Here is a 27,689-nt window from a genome sequence, read left to right as displayed (position 1 = left end):
TCGCGTCTTCACGGGCAGCCGAATCGCATAGTTTTTTTCCGAATTCGTTCAATTGATCGATGAAGTTGACTCTGCGTCGCACCAAGTAGTCGTGTAAATTCCCGTACCGGCAGTATTCGACGATGACCAAGAGTTCGCCTATCGACATCCAACGGAATGCGTGAGTGTCGGTATCCATGACGCCGTATGGTGTGAGAATGAACTTAATTTGAATTACGCGAATCGACTCACCCAAATCAATATTTTTTGTGCACGCGCCGAGAAGGTTGACAATGTTCAGATGTTGACCCAAGTAAACGAGAATCCTGAGTTCGCGAAGAAGGGCCTTCATGCAGTTCAGGTTGGCCGTCGGTCGGACCGTCTTGACCGCAACTGTCGTGACTGTTTCGCGTGAGCAGATCGTCTTTGCCTGTGCCTTCCTCACTACGCCGAATGCACCGCTTCCTAATACTTCGTCTGAAAGGTAAATAACATGCATGTCGGATCACCGATTATGTATACTCGGAAAAACTTCAACAGAGCATGTTGGGTATTGCAGAAATAGTCTGGATCGGATATGCGTGGCCAAAAGACCTAAAACTTTTTTGCAGAAAAATCAAGTCGATGAATTGAAGTCAGGAAAAAAAGTGTCTCCTGACTTAATACTGATATTTCTATCTGTCTATTGTGTTAGCCGTAAAAATCGCTTGGAGATCTCCTGAGATCACATGGATAGAATTTGAATTATAATCATTTCCAGATTTTACGAAAACAGAATTCTTTATGTACGATGTAACAGCTAATGTTCCTCTACAATTACGTTTACACGTTTCAATTATAATATAATATCAAACATTTTTTGTTTGTTTGAAAAACTTACGGGGATCTAGTCAGTTAGCAATATTAGCATATGAATGTGTGAATCGGATCAAAGACAGACTTTATTAGTATGGAACACTGCAATCAAAAAATCACTTCTGAAATTTCCTACATTTCAGTATCGGATGTTCGAATTTGCTCAGATTTGTTTCTGTTATATATTGAAAAGGTTGTGTTCACTATCGCTGGCGCAAACAACATTGCCGGAGGTTTTCCAATCAGTAATTTTCTAGAATTTCCCCAACTTTTGAATGAATCAGTAGAGCCTATTCATACTTAATTCTCGGAGGTCATACTCGATTTTTCGAGTCATTAAACTTCCCACGCCTGGGTTCGTGACACCCCACCCAAGTTTTGATTTTCACTAAAAGTCAGTCAATGGTCGGATTTTGATGAGTTTCATTCCCTTTCGGTGGTAAACTGATCGATAAATCTATCAACGCACTGACAATGTCATAAGAGTTGAAGACTTCTGGAATATATTCGTCTACGAAATGTGAGGCAATAGATCAATAAAGGACGTAACCGGACGTAATATAACCTCGATTTTTCAAATAAATCGCGTTTTTGTGTAAGTCAAAAGAATAATCCCGCATTTTATTTACTGCAATAAATTAGCAATGTTAAAGTTGACCAATAGTGTCCGCTGTGGACTACTATAGAACAATTTTTGTCATCGATTACGAATTTGGAGCTCAGATCACATTTTTTTTTACAGTGTTGAACTCAATTGTTAATGCAGTGCATCTGAAGATGAAAATACAGACGGCTATACGCCATATTCTGACATGCCAAGGATCGTGCACTTGTATGTTTTATCAATAAATGTTGGGCGCCAATTGCTTCGAGCAATATTAATGATTCATAGTAACACGGAATGCTGAGAGCAATGAAGATTCCTTACCAGGACGCTGGAAGTAATCCATAGGTTTTGTAAATATCGCAAGCAATTACGTGCGATAATTGGTTAATATTACTTCATTCGCTCAGGAATTTCACGAGCTTATGAACCGATTTTCACCCATGATTACAGGACTTATTGTGTTTGGTGTTGAGGATCGAGCCCAATTACAAGTGTTCTCGGATATTGTACACAAGGAAATGAGCGTTGATCAAGTGTGGCGATTTCGCTACTGGAAGCTTGTACGCAAGAAATAAGAACGGATAAATTATATTAACTCCGCTTTTACATTTTTCCCGTGATTTGACACAAGGAACTGATAACGTTCATTGGTCTGTAATATTGGCATATACCTAAATAACATTTTCACTATGCAGCAATGAGCTACCGTCACTCGTAATGAAATCGAGATAATCCTGCGACGGTGGTCCGTTCTTGAGAAACGTTCCCGTGAGGTGGCGAAATACAAAAAGTTGATACACGAATCTAAATCGGAAGATCCGCTAATCGTAAGAGTGAATCAAATTCTATCAATTAACAGAGAGGACTGAAGATAATCCAGGTGCCCGAATGCCGATTGAACGCGTGATGTGAGAGGATCCAACAGGCGGAAAGTTCGAGGTGCGATTACTGATTCTCAACACTTATTCTTTAACTCATTCAATTCGTCAAGTCCTAGATATTCACGACAAGACGCTAATTTGCTTATGATATAATTCGCAACATCGACCGCCTTGACCCGGCGAAGTTTGCAGAGTAGACATTTTACTCGCGGCCGCAATCGGTTCGCCAATCTTCTGGCAAAAAGTGTAATTCGATGAATAAAACGATTTCTGGCAGATACGATATAATTGGCCTTGTCATGTGAATTGAATACAAAAAATACTTTTCGACATGCTCATTCGGCTCATCTCATTATCGGAAGCTGAATGGTGCCCATCTCGATAGGATTCGTCGAAACGGATTATTACTATTCACTACCGGAGGAGAAATAAAGTGGCGCGTTACCAAGTTTCAAGAGATCCCGCGGGAATTCCCATTTCTTGTTGTACGGCAGTAACTCGGCCTGATCGCTCACAGCCAATTCTGGATCCAAAGGAATCGCGGCCCCGAAATTGAAGTACTCTAGTCTTGCTTTGATCAACTTTCGTTTCAATGCCTGTGCAACAACGTTTCCCATGTCGATTAATCGGTCCGTTCACCGTGGCACGAAGGCCAAGACTGAATTCATCAGGGTATAAGTACCTTTCTGCGAAAGTTCCAAGCCGCTATCGTTACAACGACGATGACAAGTAGAGTAGCAATCGCTCCCGTAATCAGCCATGTTTCATCTTGTACCCCACTTTTGGAATCTGGAAATGCGAGAACGTTATGAAATCTATGATTACGTGCATCACATCGTACGAATACCTTTTCTCATACACTCCGACTTTAGGCGGAGGATTCGCTGAGAAATGCAATTATCGTTCCGCACGGATGTAAACGAGTTGCGATTGGAACTTGGCAGATTAGGATGAGCGAAAGATAAAAAAAATGCTATTCATTTGTCAGGTTTAGTTATAGAAACACCACGATGATTGGCAAATATCAAAAGAAGCGAGTGAGGTCGAATTTTATTCATATTTCCATATAAATTCTATCAGTTCTCCATATTACCCATACCTGTGATGTACGTGAAAGCTTCTTTTTCCTCGCTCCAATTACCGCATTGCGTTTTGTAATCGCTGCAGGCTGCTACTTTGAATCGATGAGTTTTGTTCACCAGAAGATCTTCGAATCTGTGGGAATTCTCGGTTTTGTTCACGTACAGTGATTTGTTGGTCAAGTTTTCAGTGCTCAACGCTAATTTATAGTAATAAACGCGGTCTTGCAAGTCCGTCGGCGGTGCATTCCACGCAATCGTTATTGAAGCCACACCCGTTTCGATTACCGAAACATTCGGGGTGAATTTCAGGTCTGGAAATTCCAAGTTTCATCATCTCTTCCCTCACAAATGCATATCCGTTAATGTAGCATCAATACCTCTGTCTTTCGGCACGACGTCTTCCGACCAGGAAGAGGGGTAAAGTTGTCGATCACAGTAATAATCGGAGCACACATCCAACTGAAATTTGTAAGAGACCGAAGTTTTCACATACTCGAATTTCAAATAATTGTTTTCAGTCCATAATGTCTCCTCTAATTGTTTTTCACCACTGATGCCTGTCCCGTACATCCTCACTCGATAAAAGTGAAAAATACTTTCAATCTCCCTCGGTGGCTTCGACCATTCAATCGTTATTGAATCGACAGACGTTTCCTTAACCCAAACGAGTGGTGCGTATACAGGATCTGCAGTAAGAGTCATTTTAAGCGAATCACCTCAAATAAGTACAAAATGGGTTTTGCACATATTTAAACAAATAAAGTGACAAGAAATAAATATTTCATTTATTTGTATACACATTTAATGAACGTCTCCTATATTATTCCCGTAGAAAGAATATGCCAGATTTCCTAAATTCATCTCTTCGGAGAAATCAACTACTCGACGTGCGTATTTCTTAGCTGTTTGAAATATGCGGCGTTTCATACAACAATGCAATTTTTTCAACTCATCACTGTTATTTCCCGAATCAAGTACTACTTTTTCATTCAAAAAAATCACTGGTCTCACCATATTCTTTTCCCATGCCTAACAATTACTCTTACTCGCTGTAGTCGTTGCCCTTTTTTTTACGGAACAATAGGAAATCTTTGAAACGATTTCGTATGCAAAAAATAAGCACAGTTTCTGAGAGCAGTTTACCCCAGAGTATAGGTTTACAATAACACAGAATCTGCTATACTTATACCTTTCTCAGAAGTCTTTGTCCACCTCGAAAAAATATGCATATCACTTCTTGTTTCGGATATCAGAGTAAATTTAAACCAGTAGGCTGTGTCTGGATTACATCCTGTTGCAACAAAGACATTATTGGAGGTGGGAATCCTCGTTTCATACTTTCGATGCCATTCAAGTGAACCGTCTTCCTGGATTTCTATGCGAACCTTCCGATACTTATCGAAGGTATCGCTTATAAAATGCCATCCGACACAAATCCTACTTGCATCCAAAGCAGCGACAGAAATTTGCACTGTTAATGCTATGGCATCGACAGAAAGTTCGCGAACACTGCGTTTAGTCAAGTTTTTGTGATCTATTGCCCAGCATTCGTAAAATCCGTCGTCTTTTTCCATGACGTTTGTAAAATATAGACCTATTCTTGAATACGTCTCGTTGAAGCGCCAAGTTTTGGTGAGTTTCCTCAAGTACTCTCCGCTTTTCGGCGGCCAGTAGATTTTTCGCCACCCAAAGTTAGCGAAAGATCCCAGCAGGTCGCATGTTAGAGCTGCTGGCTCCCCTGGACTCGCCCAAACATCTCCGAGGCCCCGAATTATTCGACCTGGCCGAAAAATATTGAAAAATTGCAATGGCTTCGTAAGATTGCGCATACTAACTGATATCTTGGCGGCTGACCCTCGGAAATTTTCACTTTTCGGTTTTTTCTTCAAACCTTTGTTTTTGGTTGGTGAGACCTAATTATCAAATTTTTGATGTTCATCTTACATTCACGTGACTATGTTCGCGATATGAATTTCCAAACATTAAAATAAATATCACGTTTGTTCATTTTCAATTGGTCACGACTCTGGATTGAAAACGACATCATCGCAAACGAGCACGCCTTCTTTGCGTTATGAACCGTATTTCACTAAGAAAAAAGAAAACTATATGATGAGAACTTGACCATTTTTCTACACTCTGAATTTAAATCAATGATATTTCACTGATTCTAAATTATAAATTCACCACCGAAGAATTCAGTGTACATAGACTGGGAATCAGTGAAAAATTAGTGAAAAGTCACCGAGTCGGTGTACTGGTACATGCATTGGTTTTTGACAGCGGTATACTCATAATCGGGAATCAGTAAATGTTATGATATACTGAAAAGCGATCACTACTATAATGCAATGTAAACATACATATCAGACTAGTATTGGTAATAAGCTGGCGAGGGAGAAATTAATACATCACAGTCAGTCTAACCTTGGCACTGGACGCGTACAAACCCCCTGAACGTTCATGGTTACCTCTAACATGAATGGATGAAACTTATTGAACAATTACGTCCGGTGTACATTTTATTTCTCAACCGGTCCTCATTCCGGCCCCACCAGAAAATACACAACAGTAAATATTCACTGATTCAAACTCACAGAGTTATAACTCAAGACAAAAGCGACTTACTCCCTTTGCTTTTGTGTCAACTATCGAACTTAATCCGATGAATTTTGTTTCAATCATGGTTTAGTTCTCAATCGCTTCCACTCGACGCAACCCGGGTCAGTTCCCGTCGAGGCTCAGAATAAATTATTGCAGAGGGCGCCAGTTAATTATCGAAATGAACAAAACCAAATCATGATTAAGCTCAATCGGCTAATAAATAATAATAAACGAATAACAATTAGACTATACTAACAGGGAGGTACGTTTGGGGACCCAGAAAAGGGAGAATCTGAATTTCCAGGGGTATAGAAAGAAGAATTGGACGGAATATACAAGTTTATTGTACCTGCGAATTGTTGTCAAAATCCGACTGTTACATATTTGTCTGGCGTGTAACGACGCTAGTCGTTGACGATTATTCACAGTAAAACTTAACAAAGATAGAGCAGCAAGAGAATCATTTGTGATTTGAAAGTGGCCGATGTACAAGATTTACGTAATAAAAAATTTACGACAAACGTGTGGAACACGTACAAAGGTTGACCCAAAAGTGGATGTACGATATACGATATACCTTTACAAAATACACTAAGATTGACTCAATAGTCTACAATTTAACAGTGAATAATCTCATGACTAACAATAAGGATTTTAACTCCGACGTTGACTTAAATAAATATGATTCTATTTTCCTGTTATAAAGTACAAGAAACAATTTCTGTCTAATACGTTGATTTATTTGCTTTCCGATTCGTGCGAAGTAATGAAAATGTCTCTCAAAGAATGAAAAAATGCTGTTCGACATTCGGAAGATGCTCGTTAAAAATACGAAGTTTTCAAGATCATTCGGATCACTTGCCCTCGACTCGTGCCGCAAACGCCACTTGTTCATGCATCGCCTACTTTCCGCCCTTATCGCACATCAAACTGAATTATATTGTTGTCAATATGAATACTTATTTCAAGCGAAATATCCCTGTTACTCTTTCGCTGCCAATTGCACTCTGTACATTATTTCACTCGAGAGAAATATCCTGCGCATCTGGCGCCAGGGCAATACAAGCGTGATCGTTACTACCGTTCGTTCTGTTACGTGCTAATCTCTAGCTGATATCTGACCCGCAGCGCCTGAAAGACGGCTAAAAGTCGTTTTCGTACTCAACATCGGTCAAAGATGATTATCCGCTAGTCAGGATCCTTGTGGATTCTCACAGTATCGCTAATCTCAAATTAGTGGAGCAGGATGATATTCACCTCGTCATTCGTTTCAGGGATTCGTCTTAAGGGATCAACAACACGTGATTAATTTGGATGTTCGGTCGACCATTTAATTGTAAGAGTCGTACGATTTAATCCAGGAACATTTGTCAGACCTCGATGTCTGTTTCGCCTATTCTCAACTGTGAATTTCTGTAACTTCTCATATTTTCAAAACAAAGTAGCGTACTATTAGTATTATCGGAGTGTTCAGGACTCGCGTGTGCCAACGTTTACCGCGTTTCCGAACTTTCAAAATGGTAAAGTTTTCCGGAATTCTGGTGAAACGTTGTAAATCTTTTCTCTCGGTGAATTATTTGAAGGTGAAGTTTGATGCGTAACGGTCCAAATTTATAATTTGTATTTCATAATTACGTACTTAATATTGATTACATATGTTTGATGAATTCTTGTAGAAAATCTAGAACCGTTGATCATTCTAACACAAGTGTTTTTCTGGTCGCCTGAGGAAACATTCGGTTCCGATCGTATCAATAGTTGTGAAAAGTGTTATTTTCGAAAAATTTTCTGCTTTGTGAAAAAATTCGGATTCTTTTACACCTTCTTATAAGCATATTTAACAAGTTTGTAGCGTGGTTGTTAGAATGTTTCAGAAAATCGCTCGATGGGAATTTTTCATCCTTGTTGGGATGTTCGAATAAAGCATGAAACCAACGCCCATAATGCGGGAATCACGACGTGAAAATTCGCATCACAGTGTCATGTGCTTACTTAGATTTTTCGTATCACTTCACCTCCGAGTGCCTGAATATTTTCACTTACCTTCGTTTTCAAAATCACCATCAGCCAATACGAAGCAACCAGATAGTAATGGTATCACTATCAGCAGGGTTCGACGGTCCCCCGACATGACGTCCATTCACGTGCCGTGAAACTTCGGCTCTATTGCGATCCAATGTCAAAAGAGAACCGACTTGTGCACTCTTGGATATACCGAAGCATTCTTATTATGAAACGAAAATAGTATTTTGACCTTCAACTAATCTTTGTTACGTTTTTTCGCGTTGATCGTTTTTCCAAACTTTCTAGTTAGATCAAGCTTTCTCTTCAACTGCCGAAGTAGATTTTACTGAGTACATTGAAAGCGCCTTTCAGCGAACGATAAAAACCATTTTATCAACGCAAGCGGACGGTGATGACGTTCGGCGAATCCTGTTCAACCGCAAAACCGTAAATTTGTCGGCGATGTCAGCACACAGAGCGGAAACATTGTCCAGTGCAGTAAGTTTTGTGGTTGAACGCTCTCTCGCCGTTTGTTCTTTGATGAATCATCAGGTCGAAGCTTGGAGAAATCATTTCGCCTGATTCGAGGGATGATCAGCCGCGCAGCCTTCCTTAGCATTGGCCATCTCACAGTTTGCTGTTCGTCTGTCGTTTCACGAATTCTCACTCTCGACTCGGTGCAACGAAGTGAATCGTATCGTGTCTTATATTGTACTTGAAATCTCTATTTAATTGGACCTGGTCGAATCCATTACGGCAGTACTGAACCCTCCAGAAAAAGAAGTTGCTGCATTTCAACTGGGAATGACGTCTACACTAATTTTCTAGTCCGCCATTTTCTATTCAGCTGATTCTGATTACCGTCAATGACTACAACCGGAACAACAAACAAGGTGTAATTACTAGTTTTTTTTTTTGTGAAAAAAAAAGAAAAAAAAAGACGTGAATTCGAGGGACAGGCTTACAAGACAATATTAAGAAAACGATGATAAATACGAGTTTGACTCTCTGTTGAATAAATGAAATATAAATAACATGTAAATGAAATATAAATAAAATATATGTAAAATAGTCGACAAAATTGTAAAGATAAAATAGCACAGATACAATAGTTCGAATAAACAGATTGGAATAAATGGTAAAAACAAAAGTGTACACATAAGAAAAAGATCAAAAGTTATTCATTCACACATCCAAACATTCACACAATTTAAAAATACGCCTTCAATACACAAGACGTTAAAATTAACTGGTCCCTTGTCTTTGTCGTCGAATACCGTTGCACCAGATGAATCACTTGCCAATCCAGGTATTATACTCTTCTCCACTCTCGTTTGATGGATGATTCGAACTCTTGTGTTCACCTTCAGGTTGCGTCGTTTCTTCACGTTGAGATGGGAGATGAGAGCAGCATGGATCGTAACGACATCGAAAATTCAGTGAACTGGTACGGTGTATGTGGAACTTTGGAAAATCTTAAAATTGACTTGGTTTTCAACTTCTGCGGAGTATTACGATTGTCGGGCCGTACGGGTTGGCGTCTTTCCGCAGAGTCTTCAAAACGTTCAAACGTTTCTCCCGCCTGACGCCTGGATCGGGATGACTGTGTCCAGCAAAACTTCGCGGGCACTTCGAATTTAGAATATCGTTACAAAGGTATACATACCACGGTGAATACACGTAATTTCGAATCGCCGAAGATATTTATTTCGATTTATTTCAATAATTGGTTCGAACGAGTCTCAATACAGTTGTTACGGGGTAGATAATTGTGATCATGGCGAACGGCTACCGATGACTGCGCCACCAGCGATATTATTACGACATACACTTCTCGCAAAAATTAAGGGAACAACAAAATTTTCGCAATTTTTTGGTCATTTTCAACAGGCTGTATTTCAGTGAAAAATGGTCGTGCAAGAAATAAAAAAACAAAGCTTTTGAAGCTTGAAGACTCTAGTTTTTGAATTTTTTGGTTAAAAATTTTTCGAAGCACTATTAGCCATGCAATCCTTGGATAAAGCACGAAGAAAAAATTTTCAAAATTTTTTACATTCTTTCTTACGCTCTACGGGCATGGAAAAATTTTTCCGAGCTAAACCAATGCATAGGTCGCATAGCCTGTTTATTCAGCTTCAAGATGCTTTTTTTTAAACCTCGATACGACCATTTGTCTTCGAGATATCGAATTTTGGATGCCAAAGGATCCTTTTTCACTCAACTGCCGATATCACTGGAACTACTGGTCGCACAGCGAGCCGAAGGGCAGTTTCTTTTTCTGCAGAAAATTTCCTACAAAAATCTGTCAAGTTTGATGTCAAAAAAAATTTTTTTCCACCTGTAGCGTTAACGTGAAAAAAGAGCAAAAAAATGCCATATTGCCTTTTTTTGGATAATCGACTGTATCTTCGTCAATATTGGGGGAGGAGCTTAGGTTAGAAGAAAATTTTATAGCCTAATGTACCCCAAAGGTCTCCCTAAATCGGTACATCGATCGGTTCAGCGGTTTTCCTGGACCGATTGATTGAAATTTTGAAAAAATTAAGGGTACAAGGTTTTTGTTTCTTAAGGAACCTTGTTCTCTTAATTTGGTCAAAATTTCAATCAATCGGTCCAGGAAAACCGCTTTTGTTTTTGTTTCTTAAGGAACCTTGTAAGGCTAATAGTGCTTCGAAAAATTTTTAACCAAAAAATTCAAAGACTAGAGTCTTCAAGCTTCAAAAGCTTTGTTTTTTTATTTCTTGCACAACCATTTTTCACTGAAATATAGCCTGTTGAAAATGACCAAAAAATTGCGAAAATTTTGTTGTTCCCTTAATTTTTGCGAGAAGTATATTTCGGGTTCGCAACCCGTCGACCACGCGCCCTTACGAAGGATAAGAGGAAATGAGAGGAACTTGCATCGAGGAGTCGAATGCTTGAGTGTATAATCAATGTATTGTCAAAGATATGAAAGGCGCAATGAGAAGACTTGAAGGAGAAAAAAGGAACGAGAGGTGGATTTATATGTTGACCGAATGAAAGATTATTTTAGAGTGAGAATATAGGGGGAAGGATGCGAAGGACTGGCTACTTGCAGTTCAGGAGTGGAGGGAGCATTCTGCCGATGCGGCACGGAAACTGCGGCAATGAGGTGACGATAAGAAGAGGACGCAGGGTGAAAGGTAGCTGTTGGAGTGTGGGAAAAGAATCCAAGGTCCGGAGGACGGGACACAATAATTATTCCTGAATACATCATAGTTGTCACCAACTAATTAAAGGACAAATTTATTAGGCACAAATAAAATATAAATATTTATGTCCACGTTCATGTTAATGTGAAGGAAGAGGTGTTTGGTTAAAGTCGGAAAATAAAAATATTCTTTTGCGGTACCTATAGATCGAGGTTTGAGTGGAATTGTGTGGAACGTGCGTAAGAGTAACGGACCCGGTATTGTCAGTCAAAAGTTTCTTGGATCAGCCACTAGAGTCTCACGCTACAATCGGGCAGAAACGAACCGAGCTGAGGGGTAGCGCGCTGGGTTTCAGCTATTTCAGTCGAGCTCTAGACACGTTGATGACCGGAAGTGCTCGAGACAGTTGAGTAGATTTCGGTTTCCGAGCAACAGCGAAACGAGAAGGGAGTCCGTCAATTTGTAGTTGAATACGCGGATACGCGGATGCATATCAGAGGCGTCTGCTTCTACGCGGCGTGGAAACTCTCCATACCGTGAACCGTTGAGACGGTGACGTGAGAGGTCCTTGGTGACCTGACTTCGGAGCAGAGGCGTCATTGACTGTCGTGTCCCGGTAATGTCTGGGACAAGAATTTTGTATCAAAATTATCTATAAAATTAATTTTTTTTCGATGTAATTCAGCTAAACATATTTCCCTTTTTCGAGTTCGCAACAACAAGTGATGAATTTCAGGGATATCGACACTAAGAGGAAACCTTGAGTTGGATTAATTCTATGAACTTTCAGTCCGTGTCAGAAGCGTGAAACAACAGGACATCACCCGGAAAAATATCGTATCAGTGGTCAACGAAACAGGAACCTCGACATGCGTCGTTCTGTGTTGTTCGCGGCGATGAACGAACAGGCAAACAGGAAAGTGGTCGTGGTTACACGCCAATTCGACGGAATGGAGAAGTAAACATTTGTCAGGATGACTGACAGGTTTTTACGGAAGTGCGCCGCATTTTGAAATATTCTCACACCAAGATAATCTGACTCGTGTTATGGCAATCGTTGCGAATTTAAACCATTTAATGGCTTCCTTTTCAATAATATGTTTTTATCTAGTATTTGAATATCTGATTACAAGTCTTGGCAGATCTGCCGAAGGCTTTATACAATATGTGGGGCGTAGCGACCAGTTCTGATCAGTATTTATAATCAGTTTTGTAGATTCAGTTTTGCCCATCTCTATTCGCGTCTGGAAAATGCAAAAGTGACTATAAGTTTGCAGGCTTGTGTGGCTAAAGTTCTGACGTGGATCAGTGCTGTATTTATTAAAAACAAACGAGAGTCGCTTTTTAAGTCGATAATATTTCTAATCATGGCCAATCGTATCATTCGAAGGAGTCAAAACTCCGGAAAACAAAGTTAGCTCAGATTTCATCGCAGAGTTGGGGTGGGCGATACTGATCCACTATTCCCAGGCCCACGAGGCAGGAATACAGAGGACCAAAATATTTCTTTTACACTTGTGCAATTTCGTAGTTGGCCCAACTTCCTTGAAATTGAGCAGAGCCAATCAGTGAGTCGGTAAATTCTTTAAATCACAAACCAAACGCCAATAGGAACATTGTGCTCGAATAGAATGAGTCTCTTCGAAGAGATCTATCTACCAGAATAGTTCTGAAAAATCTACTTGTGCAACAGTTGATCTACTCTACGAGATACTTTAAATCCTTATTTCGAATCTTCTTACAAGAGAAGTTCTAAATCTCGACCTCTTAGTGAAGCATTTCTTACATGGAAACTCAAAGTGCGTGAATGAAATAATTTTATACCGGTAATTACCAACTTTGTCTTTTGTCAATTGATGCATTTCAAAATAACTACCTTTGACTTTTGTTTCTGATCATGTATTCTGAACTAACTTTTGTTACTGTGTTCATATCCATTTATTTTGAATAAACTCTTTGACCTTGTATTTAATTTGAAATTCGAGTCCAATTAATTAACAAGCCCCTGATTATCGTCCATTGTTTTGACGACATTCTATCAGAAAAGACTTGAGCAAGTAGTTCGATTCGCTTCCACATCCCGAATCATCAAGATCAACGAAAGTTGAATGCGACACTCTTTTACTACAAAGGCTCAGTTCCTGTCAATACAAGCTTCACCAAGAGAAGGAAAATCCACGTTCATTTCAAGTAAATCGACTGCGATTCGAAGATCGTTCGATCGAAATGATAATTAAGAAATGTTTGCTTTTTGTATGTCTTTTTTCATTGCTAACAAACTTTGTCATCGTGATTGTTCCAATATTTTTCATTGTACACAATACCAATTCGTGGCTCACTTTTGTAAACTCTCCTAATGAAAATCATGTCATTCACCATGTATCACGTGATTTGTCTGATGTGCTTCTTTACGGTGTATTTCTAAAAACTAGACTTACATTTGGTAACTACTGAACCTAGTGAATAAAGAAGAAACTTGCAGCTTAAAAAAAAACGAGTGAGTGAAATATCAAAACAGTTTGCAAATATTAAAAGTAAGCTCCGTGTATCGAGTGCATTGTTACGCGCAACTGTCGCTTCGACAGAAGTTTATCTTTGCGCGCTTAGCATCGTGATATGCCCGGGCAAGTAACCATAAATCGACATCCGATAGGTGGATCGTACTCATTTCATTGTAAATCTTCTCCGATGGTGCCCGATTCTTCCGCGCTTATCGCAGTCTCTCTCTCGCGTTTCCAGATATCAGCGTAAATCTTGGTGTACGGATTGCCCAACTCGAGGTAGAACTGAAACGTGTTTTCATGTCAACGTCGCGGCGAAATATCATGCAACGTAAAAACAAAATCATTCTGTAATGCACATATTACTGTTTTATATGTACATGTTTCGATGTTTCACATTTCAAAAATTTCGAATTTTACTACAGCCGCATGGAAATGATGCTTACTTTTGATCAGAAAAGAAGCTTCAAATGAGTACAGTAGCACAAGTTTTGATTAAGGTGTGTGAAAATGATTTTTCAGAGTAAGTGAAAAGCAGATATTAGCAGAACTTAAACACGTATTATCTTTTTTCATTGCGTAAAAAAAGTATATTATAGCCCGAAAATATTATCTGAAGCGCATAACTGAGAAATGGTGATATACTAGGGTCGCAAAAAATGCGGTAAGACATTTCCTCCTAAAATTCGAAATAGATAATACGTGTCAAAGATTTGCTAATATATATTTTTCATTTTTTGAAATTAATTCTACTTGCACACCCTAAAACGAGAACCATAGTACTCAGCCTCTTTGCGGCTTCTCTTTAGACCAGCAGCAAGCATTTTTTGCATACGGCCGTGGGTAAATCAAATATTATTTGAACGCGAAACATCCTTATATATACATTTATACGTATATTGATCTCTACAATGTATGCAGGTGATGGATGATATACTTGCAAATTTCACGAGCGACTGAAGTTGAATCAGTGATTTCAGGGACAGCGTCTAAGTCACGTTTGAATACGTAAGAATGATCAATCTTTTGCAAAATATTGAGCATACCGTTTTCACGTGCTCTTCAATCAGCTCGGCTATGTTGATCGTCAGCTTTTCGAACGACGGTCGTTCCGACGGCTCCGCATTCCAGCAACGAAGCATCATTTGGTAACTAGAATGGAGGTAAGAAAAGGTGGTTCAAAACATCTCTACGTGTTGAAGAGTTCATTCGTTGATGATTCGGGTGAAATCGACGCTTGCCACTCACATGCTTCTCGGCGCGTACGGCGGTTTCTCCATACGATAACCTTCGGCTAGTTTTCGGCACATATCCTCAGGTCTTATCAGGGGATAAGGAGTTCTCGCCAAAGAAAACAGTTCCCACAAAACGACGCCGAAAGACCAGACGTCCGATTTGGTAGAAAACACTCGATCCCTGAGCGACTCGATGGCCATCCACTTGACGGGGAGAGGACCATTCTCCGTGCTCTTCTGATTCTCTTCTTCCCGAAGAGACTTTGACAAACCAAAGTCACAGATCTTTACCACGTTGTCATCGGCGAGAAGTATATTTCTGGTTGCCAAGTCACCGTGTATGATCTGAAACGCGATTCAGTCTTAACTCCATTCTACACGCCGACTAACATCACTGATTTTGTGTCCGAAGAAGACTAGCGAATAAGACCACGAGTAAGCTGTGTCAGTATTGGGAATTACTGACTCAAGAAGATTAAACTTGCGAGTATCGTCCTACCTTTTTCGCGCCGAGATACTGCATGCCACAAGAAACCTGCCAAGCCCAACACACCAAGTCGTGCGTGCACGTCGGCCTTGAGTTGAAATCCGTCCGATCACCTGGATACTTCAACGGCGCGTTGAGTTCCGTTAAACTGACACTCGGGGAACAGTCGTCCACTCTTGCATCCGTAGTCTTGGAAGTAACGTTATTCGAGCAGTTTACTATTGTAGAATTGCCATCGGAACGGCTGTCCGTGTTTGTACTGCAAGCATAACACAATAAAAATAATGGACAGCTGAGATCGAGAATTAATACACTTGTTCTCGCAAATTCTATTCACATGAGCGTAGTAGTTCCGATGGTGATGGCCAATTCTTAGAGATCAACGGCGAATCGGTTGCAGCGGGATAACTTGATAACCTCGTAGCAAGTTGCGATATTTTTCGTGGCATCAATCGATCACAAGTGATTTGAACTCTAGTTTTGACTATCATCCGACGAGTCATTTCAATACCACCATAATGTCATGGGATAAATAAGTACACAAAGATGCGATAAAGATGGGTCGAAGGTAACCAAAATTCATGTCAGTATTGGAGGCCAGGGCAACTTACCCAACGTCATCGACCTTGATCGCGTCTTCACGGGCAGCCGAAACGCATATTTTTTCTCCGGAATCGTTCAATTGATCGATGAAGTTGACTCTGCGTCGCACCAAGTAGTCGTGTAAGTTCCCGTACCGGCAGTATTCGACGACGACCAAGAGTTCGCCTATCGACATCCAACGGAATGCGTGAGTGTCGGTATCCATGACGCCGTATGGTGTGAGAACGAACTTAATTTGAATTACGCGAATCGACTCACCCAAATCAATATTTTTTGTGCACGCGCCGAGAAGGTTGACAATGTTCAGATGTTGACCCAAGTAAACGAGAATCCTGAGTTCGCGAAGAAGGGCCTTCATGCAGTTCAGGTTGGCCGTCGGTCGGACCGTCTTGACCGCAACTGTCGTGACTGTTTCGCGTGCGCAGATCGTCTTTGCCTGTGCCTTCCTCACTACGCCGAATGCACCGCTTCCTAATACTTCGTCTGAAAGGTTAACAGCATGCATGCGAACCACCGATTAGGTATACTTGGAAAAACTTCAACGGAGCATGTTGCGTTTTGCAAAAAGAGTCTGAATCGCATAAGCATGGCGAAATGACATGAAACTTTTTTGCAAAAACATCAACTCGATGAATTAAAGTCAGGAAAAAAAGTGTCCCCTGACTCACTCCTGATATTTTTCTGTCTATTGTGTTAGCCGTAAAGATCTCTCGGAGATCTCCTCAGATCACATGGATAGAATTTTACGAATTATAGTGATTTTCAGATTTGATGAAAACAGATTTTTGTAACGACGATGTAACAGCTGATGTTCATCTACAATTACATTTACACGCTTTAATTTTATTATAATACAGAACATTTTTTGTTTGTTTGAAAAACTTACGGGGATCTAGTCAGTTAGCAATATTAGCATATGAATGTGTGAATCGGATCAAAGACAGACTTTATTAGTATGGAACACTGCAATCAAAAAATCTCTTCTGAAATTTCCTATATTCCAGTATCGGATGTTCGAATTTGATCAGATTTGTTTCTGTTATATATTGAAAAGGTTGTGTTCACTATCGCTGGCGCAAATAACATTGCCGGAGGTTTTCCAATCAGTAATTTTCTAGAATTTCCCCAACTTCCGAATGAAACAGTAGAGCCTATTCATACTTAATTCTCGGAGGCCATACTCGATTTTTCGAGACATTAAACTTCCCACGCCTGGGTTCGTGGCACCCCACCCAAGTTTTGATTTTCACTAGAAGTCAGTCAAATGTCGGATTGTGATCAATTTTATTGCCTTTCGGTGGTAAACTGATCGATAAATGTATCAACGCACTGACAATGTCATAAAAGTTGAAGACTTCTGGAATATAGTCGTCTACGAAATGTGAGGCAATACATGGATAAAGGACGTAACCGGACGTAATATAACCTCGATTTTTCAACTAAATCGCGTTTTTGTGTAAGTCAAAAGAATAATCCCGCATTTTATTTACTGCAATAAATTAGTAATGTTAAAGTTGACCAATAGTGTCCGCTGTGGACGACTATAGAACAATTTTTGTGATTGATTACGAATTTGAAGCTCGGATATTGTTAGGTCGATGCCAAAACCATTCTATGGAAGTCCACACCCCATTTCTTTTACAGTGTTCAACTCAATTAGTGATGCAGTGAATCTGAAGATGAAAATACAGACGGCTACACGCCATATTCTGACACAGCAACGATCGTGCACTCGTAAGTTTTACCAATGAATGATGGGTACCAATTTCGTCGAGCAATATCAATGATTAATGTAACACGGAATGCGAAGAGCAATGAAAATTCCTCACCAGGACGCTGAATGTAATCCATAGGTTTTGTAAATATCGCAAGCAATTACGTGCGATAATTGGTAAAATAATACTTCATTCACTCAGGAATTTGACAAGCTTATGAACCGATTTTCACCCATGATTACAGGACTTATTGTGTTTGGTGTTGAGGATCGAGCCCAATTTCAAGTATTCTCGGATATTGTACACAAGGAAATAAGCGTTGATCAAGTGTGGCGATTCCGCTATTGGAAGCTTGTACGCAAAAAATAAGAACGGATAAATTATATTAACTCCGCTTTTACATTTTTCCCGTGATTTGACACAAGGATCGAATAACGTTCATTGGTCTGTAATATTGGCATATACCTAAATAACATTTTCACTATGCAGCAATGAGCTACCGCCACTCGTAATGAAATCGAGATAATCCTGCACGGTGGTCCGTTCCTGAGAAACGTTCCCGTGAGGTGGCGAAATACAAAAAGTTGATACACGAATCTAAATCGGAAGATCCGCTAATCGTAAGAGTGAATCAAACTCTATCAATTAACAGAGAGGACTGAAAATAATCCAGGTGCCCGAATGCCGATTGAACGCGTGATGTGAGAGGATCCAACAGGCGGAAAGTTCGAGGTGCGATTACTGATTCTGAACACTTATTCTTTGACTCATTCAACTCGTCAAATCCTAGGTATTCACGACAAGATGCTACTTTGCTTATGATATAATTCGCAACATCGACCGCCTTGACCCGGCGCAGTTTACAGAGTAGACATTTTACTCGCGGCCGCAATCGGTTCGCCAATCTTCTGGCAAAAAGTGTAATTCGCTGAATAAATCGATTTCTGGCAGAAACAATATAATTGGCCTAGTCATGTGGATTGAATACAAAAAATACCTTTCGACATACTCATTCGGCTCATCTCATTATCGGAAGCTGAATGGTGCCCATCTCGATAGGATTCGTCGAAACGGATCATTACTATTCACTACCGGAGAAGAAATAAAGTAGCGCGTTACCAAGTTTCAAGAGATCCCGCGGGAATTCCCATTTCCTGTTGTACGGCAGTAACTCGGCCTGATCGCTCACAGCCAATTCTGGATCCAGAGGAATTGGGGCCCCGAAATTGAAGTACTCTAGTCTTGCTTTGATCAACTTTCGTTTCAATGCCTGTGCAACAACGTTTCCCATGTCGATTAATCGGTCCGTTCACCGTGGCACGAAGGCCAAGACTGAATTCATCAGGGTATAAGTACCTTTTTGCGAAAGTTCCAAGCCGCTATCGTTGCAACGACGATGACAAGTAGAGTAGCAATTGCTCCCGTAATCAGCCATGTTTCATCTTGTATCCCACTTCTGGAATCTGGAAATGCGATAACGTTATTAAATCTATGATACGTGTATCACATCGAACGAATACCTTTTCTCATACACCCCGACTTTGGGCAGACGAGTCGCTGAAAAATGCAATTATCGTTCCGCACAGATGTAAACGAGTTGCAATTGGAACTTGGCAGATTAGGATGAGCGAAAGATAGAAAAAATGTTATTCATTTTGCAGGTTTAATTACAGAAACATCACGATGATTGGAAAATATCAAAAGAAGCGAGTGAGGTCGAATTTTATTCATATTTCCATATAAATTCTATCAGTTCTCCATATTACCCATACTTGTGATGTACGTAAAAGCTTCTTTTTCCTCGCTCCAATTACCGCATTGCGTTTTGTAATCGCTGCAGGCTGCTAATTTGAATCGATGAGTTTTGTTCAGCAGAAGATCTTCGAATTTGTGGGAGTTCTCGGTTTTGTTCACGTACATTGGTTTGTTGGGCAGGTTTTCGGTGCTCAACGCTAATTTGTAGTAATAAACGCGGTCTTGCAAGTCCGTCGGCGGTGCATTCCACGCAATCGTTATTGAGGCGACACCCGTTTCGATTAACGAAACATTCGGGGTGAATTTCGGGTCTGGAAATTCCAAGTTTCATCATCTCTTCCCTCACAAATGCATATTCGTTAATGTAGTATCAATACCTCTGTCTTTCGGCACGACGTCTTCCGACCAGGAAGAGGGATAAAGTTGTCGATCACGGTAATAACCGGAGCACACATCCAACTTAAATTTGTAAGAGACTGAAGTTGTCAGATTCTCGAATTTCACATATTTTTTTTTTTTAGTCCATGACATCTTCTCCATGTGTTTTTCACCACTGATGCCTGTCTTGTACATCCACACTCGATAAAAGTTTAAAATACTTTCAATCTCCCTCGGTGGCTTCGACCATTCAATCGTTATTGAATCGACAGACGTTTCCTTAACCGAAACGAGTGGTACGTATACAGGATCTGCAGAAAGACTCATTCTAAGCGAATCACCTCAAATAAATACAGAATGGGTTTTGCACATATTTCAACATATATAGTGACAAGAACTAAATATTTCATTTATTTGTATACATATTTAATGGACATCTTCTATACTATTCGCGTAGAAAGAATGTGCCAGATTCACTAAATTCATCTCTTCGGAGAAATCAACTACTCGAGGTGCGTATTTCTTAGCTGTTTGAAATATGCGGCGTTTCATACAAAAATGCAATTTTTTCAACTCATCACTGTTATTCAACGAATCAAGTACTACTTTTTCATTCAAAAAAATCACTGGTCTCGCCATATTCTTTTCCCATGTCTAACAATTACTTTTACTCGCTGTAGTCGTTGCCTTTTCTTTTGCGGAACAATAGGAAATCTTTGAAACGATTTCGGATGCAAAAAATAAGCACAGTTTCTGAGAGCAGTTTACCCCAGAGTATAAGATTACAATAACACAGAATCTGCTATACGTATACCTTTCTTAGAAGTCTTTGTCCACCTCGAAAAGACATGTATCCCAATGTTTGCTTCGAATATCAGAGTAAATTTAAACCAGTAGGCTGTGTCTGGATTACACGCTGTTGCAACAAAGACACGATCGAAGGTGGGAGTCGTTCTTGCATACACTAGATGCCATTCAAGTGAACCGTTTTTCTGGATTTCTATGCCAAACTTCTCATATTGACTGCCTAGAAAGCCTAAGAGACTCCATGTGACACCAATCCTACTTGCATCCAAAGCAGCGACAGAAATCTGCTCTAATGATACCACGGGATGGACAACAAATTTACGCTCACTGCGTTTAGTCAAGTTTGTGTGATCTTTTGCCCAGCATTCGTAAGATCCGTCGTCTTCTTCCGAGACGTTTGTAAAATATAGACCCATTCTTGAATACGTCTCGTTGAAGCGCCAAGTTTTGGTAAGTTTCCTCAAGTTCTCTTCGCTTGTCGGCTGCCCGGCGACTTTTCGCCACCCAAAGTTAGCGAAAGATCCCAGCAGGCCGCATGTTAGAGCTGCTGGCTCCCCTGGACTCGCCCAAACTTGTTCAAGGTGAAAAATATTATATATTATATATTTTGCATAATATCATTATACATATTTTATATATATATATATATATATATAAAATATTATTAAATATTTGACCTGGCCGAAAAGTATGGAAAAATCACAATGATTTTGTAAGGTTGCGCATACCAACTGATGTCTTGGCGGCTGACCCTCGGAAATTCTTACTTTTCGGATTTTTCTTCAAACCTTTGTTTTTAGTTGGTGAGACCTAATTATCAAATTTTTGATGTTCATCTTACATTCACGTGACTATGTTCGCGATATGAATTTCCAAACATTAAAATAAATATCACGTTTGTTCATTTTCAATTGGTCACGACTCTGGATTAAAAAAGACATCATCGCAAACGAGCACGCCTTTTTTGCGTTATGAACCGTATTTCACTAAGAAAAAAGAAAACTATATGATGAGAACTTGACCATTTTTCTACACTCTGAATTTAAATCAATGATATTTCACTGATTCGAAATTATAAATTCACCACCGAAGAATTCAGTGTACATAGACTGGAAATCGGTAAAAAATTAGTGAAAAGTCACCGAGTCGGTGTACTCGTATATGCATTGGTTTTTGACAGCGGTATACTCATAATCGGGAATCAGTGAATGTTATGATATACTCAAAAGCGATCACTACTGTAAAGCAATGTAAACATACATATCAGACTAGTATTGGTAATAAGCTGGCGAGGGAGAAATTAATACATCAACAGTCAGTCCAACCTTGGTACTGGACGCGTACAAACCCCCTGAACGTTTATGGTTACCTCTAGAATAAATAGATGAAAATTATTGAACAATTACGTCCGGTGTACATTTTATTCCTCAACCGGTCCTTATTCCGGCCCCACCAGAAAATACACAACAGTAAATATTCACTGATTCAAACTCACAGAGTTATAAGTCAAGACAAAAGCGATTTACTCCCTTTGCTTTTGTGTCAACTATCGAACTCAATCCGATAAATTTTGTTTCAATCGTAGTTCAGTTCTCAATCGCTTCCACTCGACGCAACCTGGGTCAATTTCCGTCGAGGCTCAGAATAAATTATTGCAGAGGGTGCCAGTTAATTATCGAAATGAACGAAACCAAGTAATGATTAAGCTCAATCGGCTAATAAATAATAATAAACGAATAACAATTAGACTATACTCACAGGAAGGTACGTTTGGGGACCCAGAGAAGGGAGAATCTGAATTTCCAGGGGTATAGAAAGAAGAATAGGACGGAATATACAAGTTTATTGTACCTGCGAATTGTTGTCAAAATCCGACTGTTATATATTTGTCTGACGTGTAACGACGCTAGTCGTTGACGGTTATTCACAGTAACACTTAACAAAGGCAGAGCAGCAAGAGAATCATTTGTGATTTGAAAGTGGCCGATGTACAAGATTTACGTAATAAAAAATTTACGATAAACGTGTAGAACACGTACAAAGGTTGACCCAAAAGTGGATGTACGATTTACCTTTACAAAATACACGAAGATTGACTCAATAGTCTACAATTTAACAGTGAATAATCTCATGACTAACAATAAGGATTTTAACTCCGACGTTGTGTTAAATAAATAGGATTCTATTTTCCTGTTATAAAGTACAAGAAACAATTTCTGTCTAATACGTTGATTTATTTGCTTTCCGATTCGTCCGAAGTAATGAAAATGTCTCTCAAAGAATGAAAAAATGATGTTCGACATTCGGAAGATGCTCGTTAAAAATACGAAGTTTTCAAGATCATTCGGATCACTTGCCCTCGACTCGTGCCGCAAACGCCACTTGTTCATGCATCGCCTACTTTCCGCCCTTATTGCACATCAAACTGTATTATATTGTTGTCAATATGAATACTTATTTCAAGCGAAATATCCCTGTTACTCTTTCGCTGCCAATTGCGCTCTGTACATTATTTCACTCGAGAGAAATATCCTGCGCATCTGGCGCCAGGGCAATACAAGCGTGATCGTTACTACCGTTCGTTCTGTTACGTGCTAATCTCTGGCTGATATCTGACCCGCAGCGCCTGAAAGACGGCTAAAAGTCGTTTTCGTACTCAACATTGGTCAAAGATGATTATCTGCTGCTCAGGATCCTTGTGGATTCTCACAGTATGGCTAATCTCAAATTAGCGGGGAAGGATGATATTCACCTCGTCATTCGTTTCAGGGATTCGTCTTAAGGGATTAACACGTGATTAATTTGGATGTTCGGTCGACCATTTAATTGTAAGAGTCGTACGATTTAATCCAGGAACATTTGTCAGACCTCGATGTCTGTTTCGCCTATTCTCAACTGTGAATTTCTGTAACTTCTCATATTTTCAAAACAAAGTAGCGTACTATTAGTATTATCGGAGTGTTCAGGACTCGCGTGTGCCAACGTTTACCGCGTTTCGGAACTTCCAGAATGGTAATGTTTTCCGGAATTCTGGTGAAACGTTGTAAATCTTTTCTCTCGGTGAATTATCTGAAGGTGAAGTTTGATGCGTAACGGTTGAAATTTATAATTTGTATTTTATAATTACGCACTTAATATCGATTATATATGTCTGATGAATTTTTGTGGAAAATCTCGAACCATTGATCATTCTAACACAAGTGTTTTTCTGGTCGCCTGAGGAAACATTCGGTTCCGATCGTATCAATAGTTGTGAAAAGTGTTATTTTAGAACAATTTTCTGCTTTGTGCAAAAATTCGGATTATTTCTTATCTTATTTTAAAGATATTTAGCAAGTTTGTAGCGTGGTTGTTAGAATGTTTCAGAAAATCGCTCGACGAGAATTTTTCATCCTTGTCGGGATGTTCGAATAAAGCATGAAACTAACGCCCATAATGCGGGAATCACGACGTGAAAATTCGCATAACAGTGTCATGTGCTTACTTAGATTTTTCGTATCACTTTTTCTCCGAGTGCCGGTTTATTGTCACTCACCTTCGATTTTAAAACCATCGTCAGCCAAAACGAGACAACCAGATAGTAATGTTACTATCATCAGCAGGGCTCGACGATCCCCCAACATGACGTCCATTCGCGTGCCGTGAAACTTCGGCTCTATCGCGATCCAATGTCAAAAGAGAACCGAGTTGTGCACCCTTGGATACAAAGGAGATTTCTTTTTATGAAATAAAAGTAACCTTTCGCCTCTCAACTAAACTCATCACGTTTTTTCGCGTTGATCGTTTCTCCAAACTTTCTAGTTAGATCACGCTTTCTCTTCAACTGCCGAAGTAGATTTTACTGAGGACATTCAAAGCGCCTTTTAGTGAACGAGGAAAACCATTTTATCAACGCAAGCGGACGGTGATGACGTTTGGCGAATTCTATTCAACCGCAAAACCGTGAATTTGTCGGCGATGTCAGCACACAGAGCGGAAACATTGTACAGTGCAGTAAGTTTTGTGGTTGAACGCTCTCTCGCCGTTTGTCCTTTGATGAATCATCAGGTCGAAGCTTGGAGAAATCATTTCGCCTGATTCGAGGGATGATCAGCCGCGCAGCCTTCCTTTGCATTGGCCATCTCACAGTTTGCTGTTCGTCTGTCGTTTCCCGAATTCTCACTCTCGACTCGGTGCAACGAAGTGAATCGTATCGTGTCTCATATTGTACCTGAAATCTCTATTTAATTGGACCTGGTCGAATCCATTACTGCGGTACTGAACCCTCCAGAAAAAGAAGTCGCTGCATTTCAACTGGAAATGACGTCTACACTAATTTTCTTGTCCGCCATTTTCTATTCAGCTGATTCTGATTACCGTCAATGACTACAACCGGAACAACAAACAAGGTGTAATTACTAGTTTTTTTTTTTGTGAAAAAAAAAGAAAAAAAAAGACGTGAATTCGAGGGACAGGCTTACAAGACAATATTAAGAAAACGATGATAAATAGGAGTTTGACTCTCTGTTGAATAAATGAAATATAAATAACATGTAAATGAAATATAAATAAAATATATGGAAAATAGTCGACAAAATTGTAAAGATAAAATAGCACAGATACAATAGTTCGAATAAACAGATTGGAATAAATGGTAAAAACAAAAGTGTACACATAAGAAAAAGATCAAAAGTTATTCATTCACACATCCAAACATTCACACAATTTAAAAATACGCCTTCAATACACAAGACGTTAAAATTAACCGGTCCCTTGTCTTTGTCGTCGAATACCGTTGCACCAGATGAATCACTTGCCAATCCAGGTATTATACTCTTCTCCACTCTCGTTTGATGGATGATTCGAACTCTTGTGTTCACCTTCAGGTTGCGTCGTTTATTCACGTTGAGATGGGAGATGAGAGCAGCATGGATCGTAACGACATCGAAAATTCAGTGAACTGGTACGGTGTATGTGGAACTTTGGAAAATCTTAAAATTGACTTGGTTTTCAACTTCTGCGGAGTATTACGATTGTCGGGCCGTACGGGTTGGCGTCTTTCCGCAGAGTCTTCAAAACGTTCAAACGTTTCTCCCGCCTGACGCCTGGATCGGGATGACTGTGTCCAGCAAAACTTCGCGGGCACTTCGAATTTAGAATATCGTTACAAAGGTATACATACCACGGTGAATACACGTAATTTCGAATCGCCGAAGATATTTATTTCGATTTATTTCAATAATTGGTTCGAACGAGTCTCAATACAGTTGTTACGGGGTAGATAATTGTGATCATGGCGAACGGCTACCGATGACTGCGCCACCAGCGATATTATTACGACATACACTTCTCGCAAAAATTAAGGGAACAACAAAATTTTCGCAATTTTTTGGTCATTTTCAACAGGCTGTATTTCAGTGAAAAATGGTCGTGCAAGAAATAAAAAAACAAAGCTTTTGAAGCTTGAAGACTCTAGTTTTTGAATTTTTTGGTTAAAAATTTTTCGAAGCACTATTAGCCATGCAATCCTTGGATAAAGCACGAAAAAAAAATTTTCAAAATTTTTTACATTTTTTCTTTCGCTCTACGGGCATGGAAAAATTTTGAAAAAATTAAGGGAACAAGGTTTTTGTTTCTTAAGGAACCTTGTTCTCTTAATTTTGTCAAAATTTCAATCAATCGGTCCAGGAAAACCGCTGAACCGATCGATGTACCGATTCAGGGGGACCTTTGGGGTACATTAGGCTGTAAAATTTTCTTCTAACCTAAGCTCCTCCCCCAATATTGACAAAGATACAGTCGATTATCCAAAAAAAGGCAAAATGGCATTTTTTTGCTCTTTTTTCACGTTAACGCTACAGGTGGAAAACAATTTTTTTTGACATCAAACTTGACAGATTTTTGTAAGAAATTTTCTGCAGAAGAAGAAACTGCCCTTCGGCTCGCTGTGCGACCAGTAGTTCCAGAGATATCGGAAGTTGAGTGAAAAAGGATCCTTTGGCATCCAAAATTCGATATCTCGAAGACAAATGGTCGTATCGAGGTTTAAAAAAAAGCATCTTGAAGCTGAATAAACAGGCTATGCGACCTATGCATTGGTTTAGCTCGGAAAAATTTTTCCATGCCCGTAGAGCGAAAGAAAAAATGTGAGAAATTTTGAAAATTTTTTCTTCGTGCTTTATCCAAGGATTGCATGGCTAATAGAGCTTTGAAAAATTTTTAACCAAAAAATTCAAAAACTAGAGTCTCCAAGCTTCAAAAGCTTTGTTTTTTTATTTCTTGCACGACCATTTTTCACTGAAACACAGCCTGTTGAAAATCACCAAAAAATTGCGAAAATTTTGTTGTTCCCTTAATTTTTGCGAGAAGTATATTTCGGGTTCGCAACCCGTCGACCACGCGCCCTTACGAAGGATAAGAAGAAATGAGAGGAACTTGCATCGAGGAGTCGAATGCTTGAGTGTATAATCAATGTATTGTCAAAGATATGGAAGGCGCTATGAGAAGACTTGAAGGAGAAAAAAGGAACGAGAGGTGGATTTATATGTTGACCGAATGAAAGATTATTTTAGAGTGAGAATATAGGGGGAAGGATGCGAAGGACTGGCTACTTGCAGTTCAGGAGTGGAGGGAGCATTCTGCCGATGCGGCATGGAAACTGCGGCAATGAGGTGAGGATAAGAAGAGGACGCAGGGTGAAAGGTAGCTGTTGGAGTGTGGGAAAAGAATCCAAGGTGCGGAGGACGGGACACAATAATTATTCCTGAATACATCATAATTGTCACTAACTAATTGAAGGACAAGCTTATTAGGCACAAATAAAATATAAATATTTATGTCCACGTTCACGTTAATGTGAAGAAAGAGGTGTTTGGTTAAAGTCAGAAAATAAAAATATTTTCTTGCGGTACCTATAGATCGAGGTTTGGGTGGAATTGTGTGGAACGTGCGTAAAAGTAACGGACTCAGTATTGTCAGTCAAAAGTTTCTTGGATCAACCACTGGAGTCGCACGCTACAATCCGGCAGAAACGAACCAAGCCGA

At 39.7% G+C, this 27,689-nt stretch overlaps 1 protein-coding gene across 1 annotated transcript; it reads right to left on the bottom strand.

Annotated features, from left to right (window-relative positions):
• LOC124183796 (platelet-derived growth factor receptor alpha-like) lies at nucleotides 1-24,500 on the bottom strand. Its single transcript, XM_046572802.1, has 8 exons — nucleotides 24,202-24,500; nucleotides 16,270-16,494; nucleotides 16,020-16,176; nucleotides 15,421-15,667; nucleotides 14,935-15,266; nucleotides 14,733-14,838; nucleotides 232-456; nucleotides 1-138 (listed from the first exon to the last, which is right to left on the bottom strand). The coding sequence occupies exons 1-7, from the start codon at nucleotides 24,296-24,298 to the stop codon at nucleotides 445-447; spliced, it is 1,176 nt and encodes a 391-aa protein (XP_046428758.1). The 5' UTR covers nucleotides 24,299-24,500; the 3' UTR covers nucleotides 1-138; nucleotides 232-444.
• Nucleotides 24,501-27,689: the final 3,189 nt, after the last annotated feature.

Source organism: Neodiprion fabricii, chromosome 5 (assembly GCF_021155785.1).
Source record: "Neodiprion fabricii isolate iyNeoFabr1 chromosome 5, iyNeoFabr1.1, whole genome shotgun sequence".
Taxonomy (NCBI): domain Eukaryota; kingdom Metazoa; phylum Arthropoda; class Insecta; order Hymenoptera; family Diprionidae; genus Neodiprion; species Neodiprion fabricii.
The sequence above is the reverse complement of the archived record's forward strand: the minus strand, read 5'-3'. Positions and strand labels throughout refer to the sequence as shown.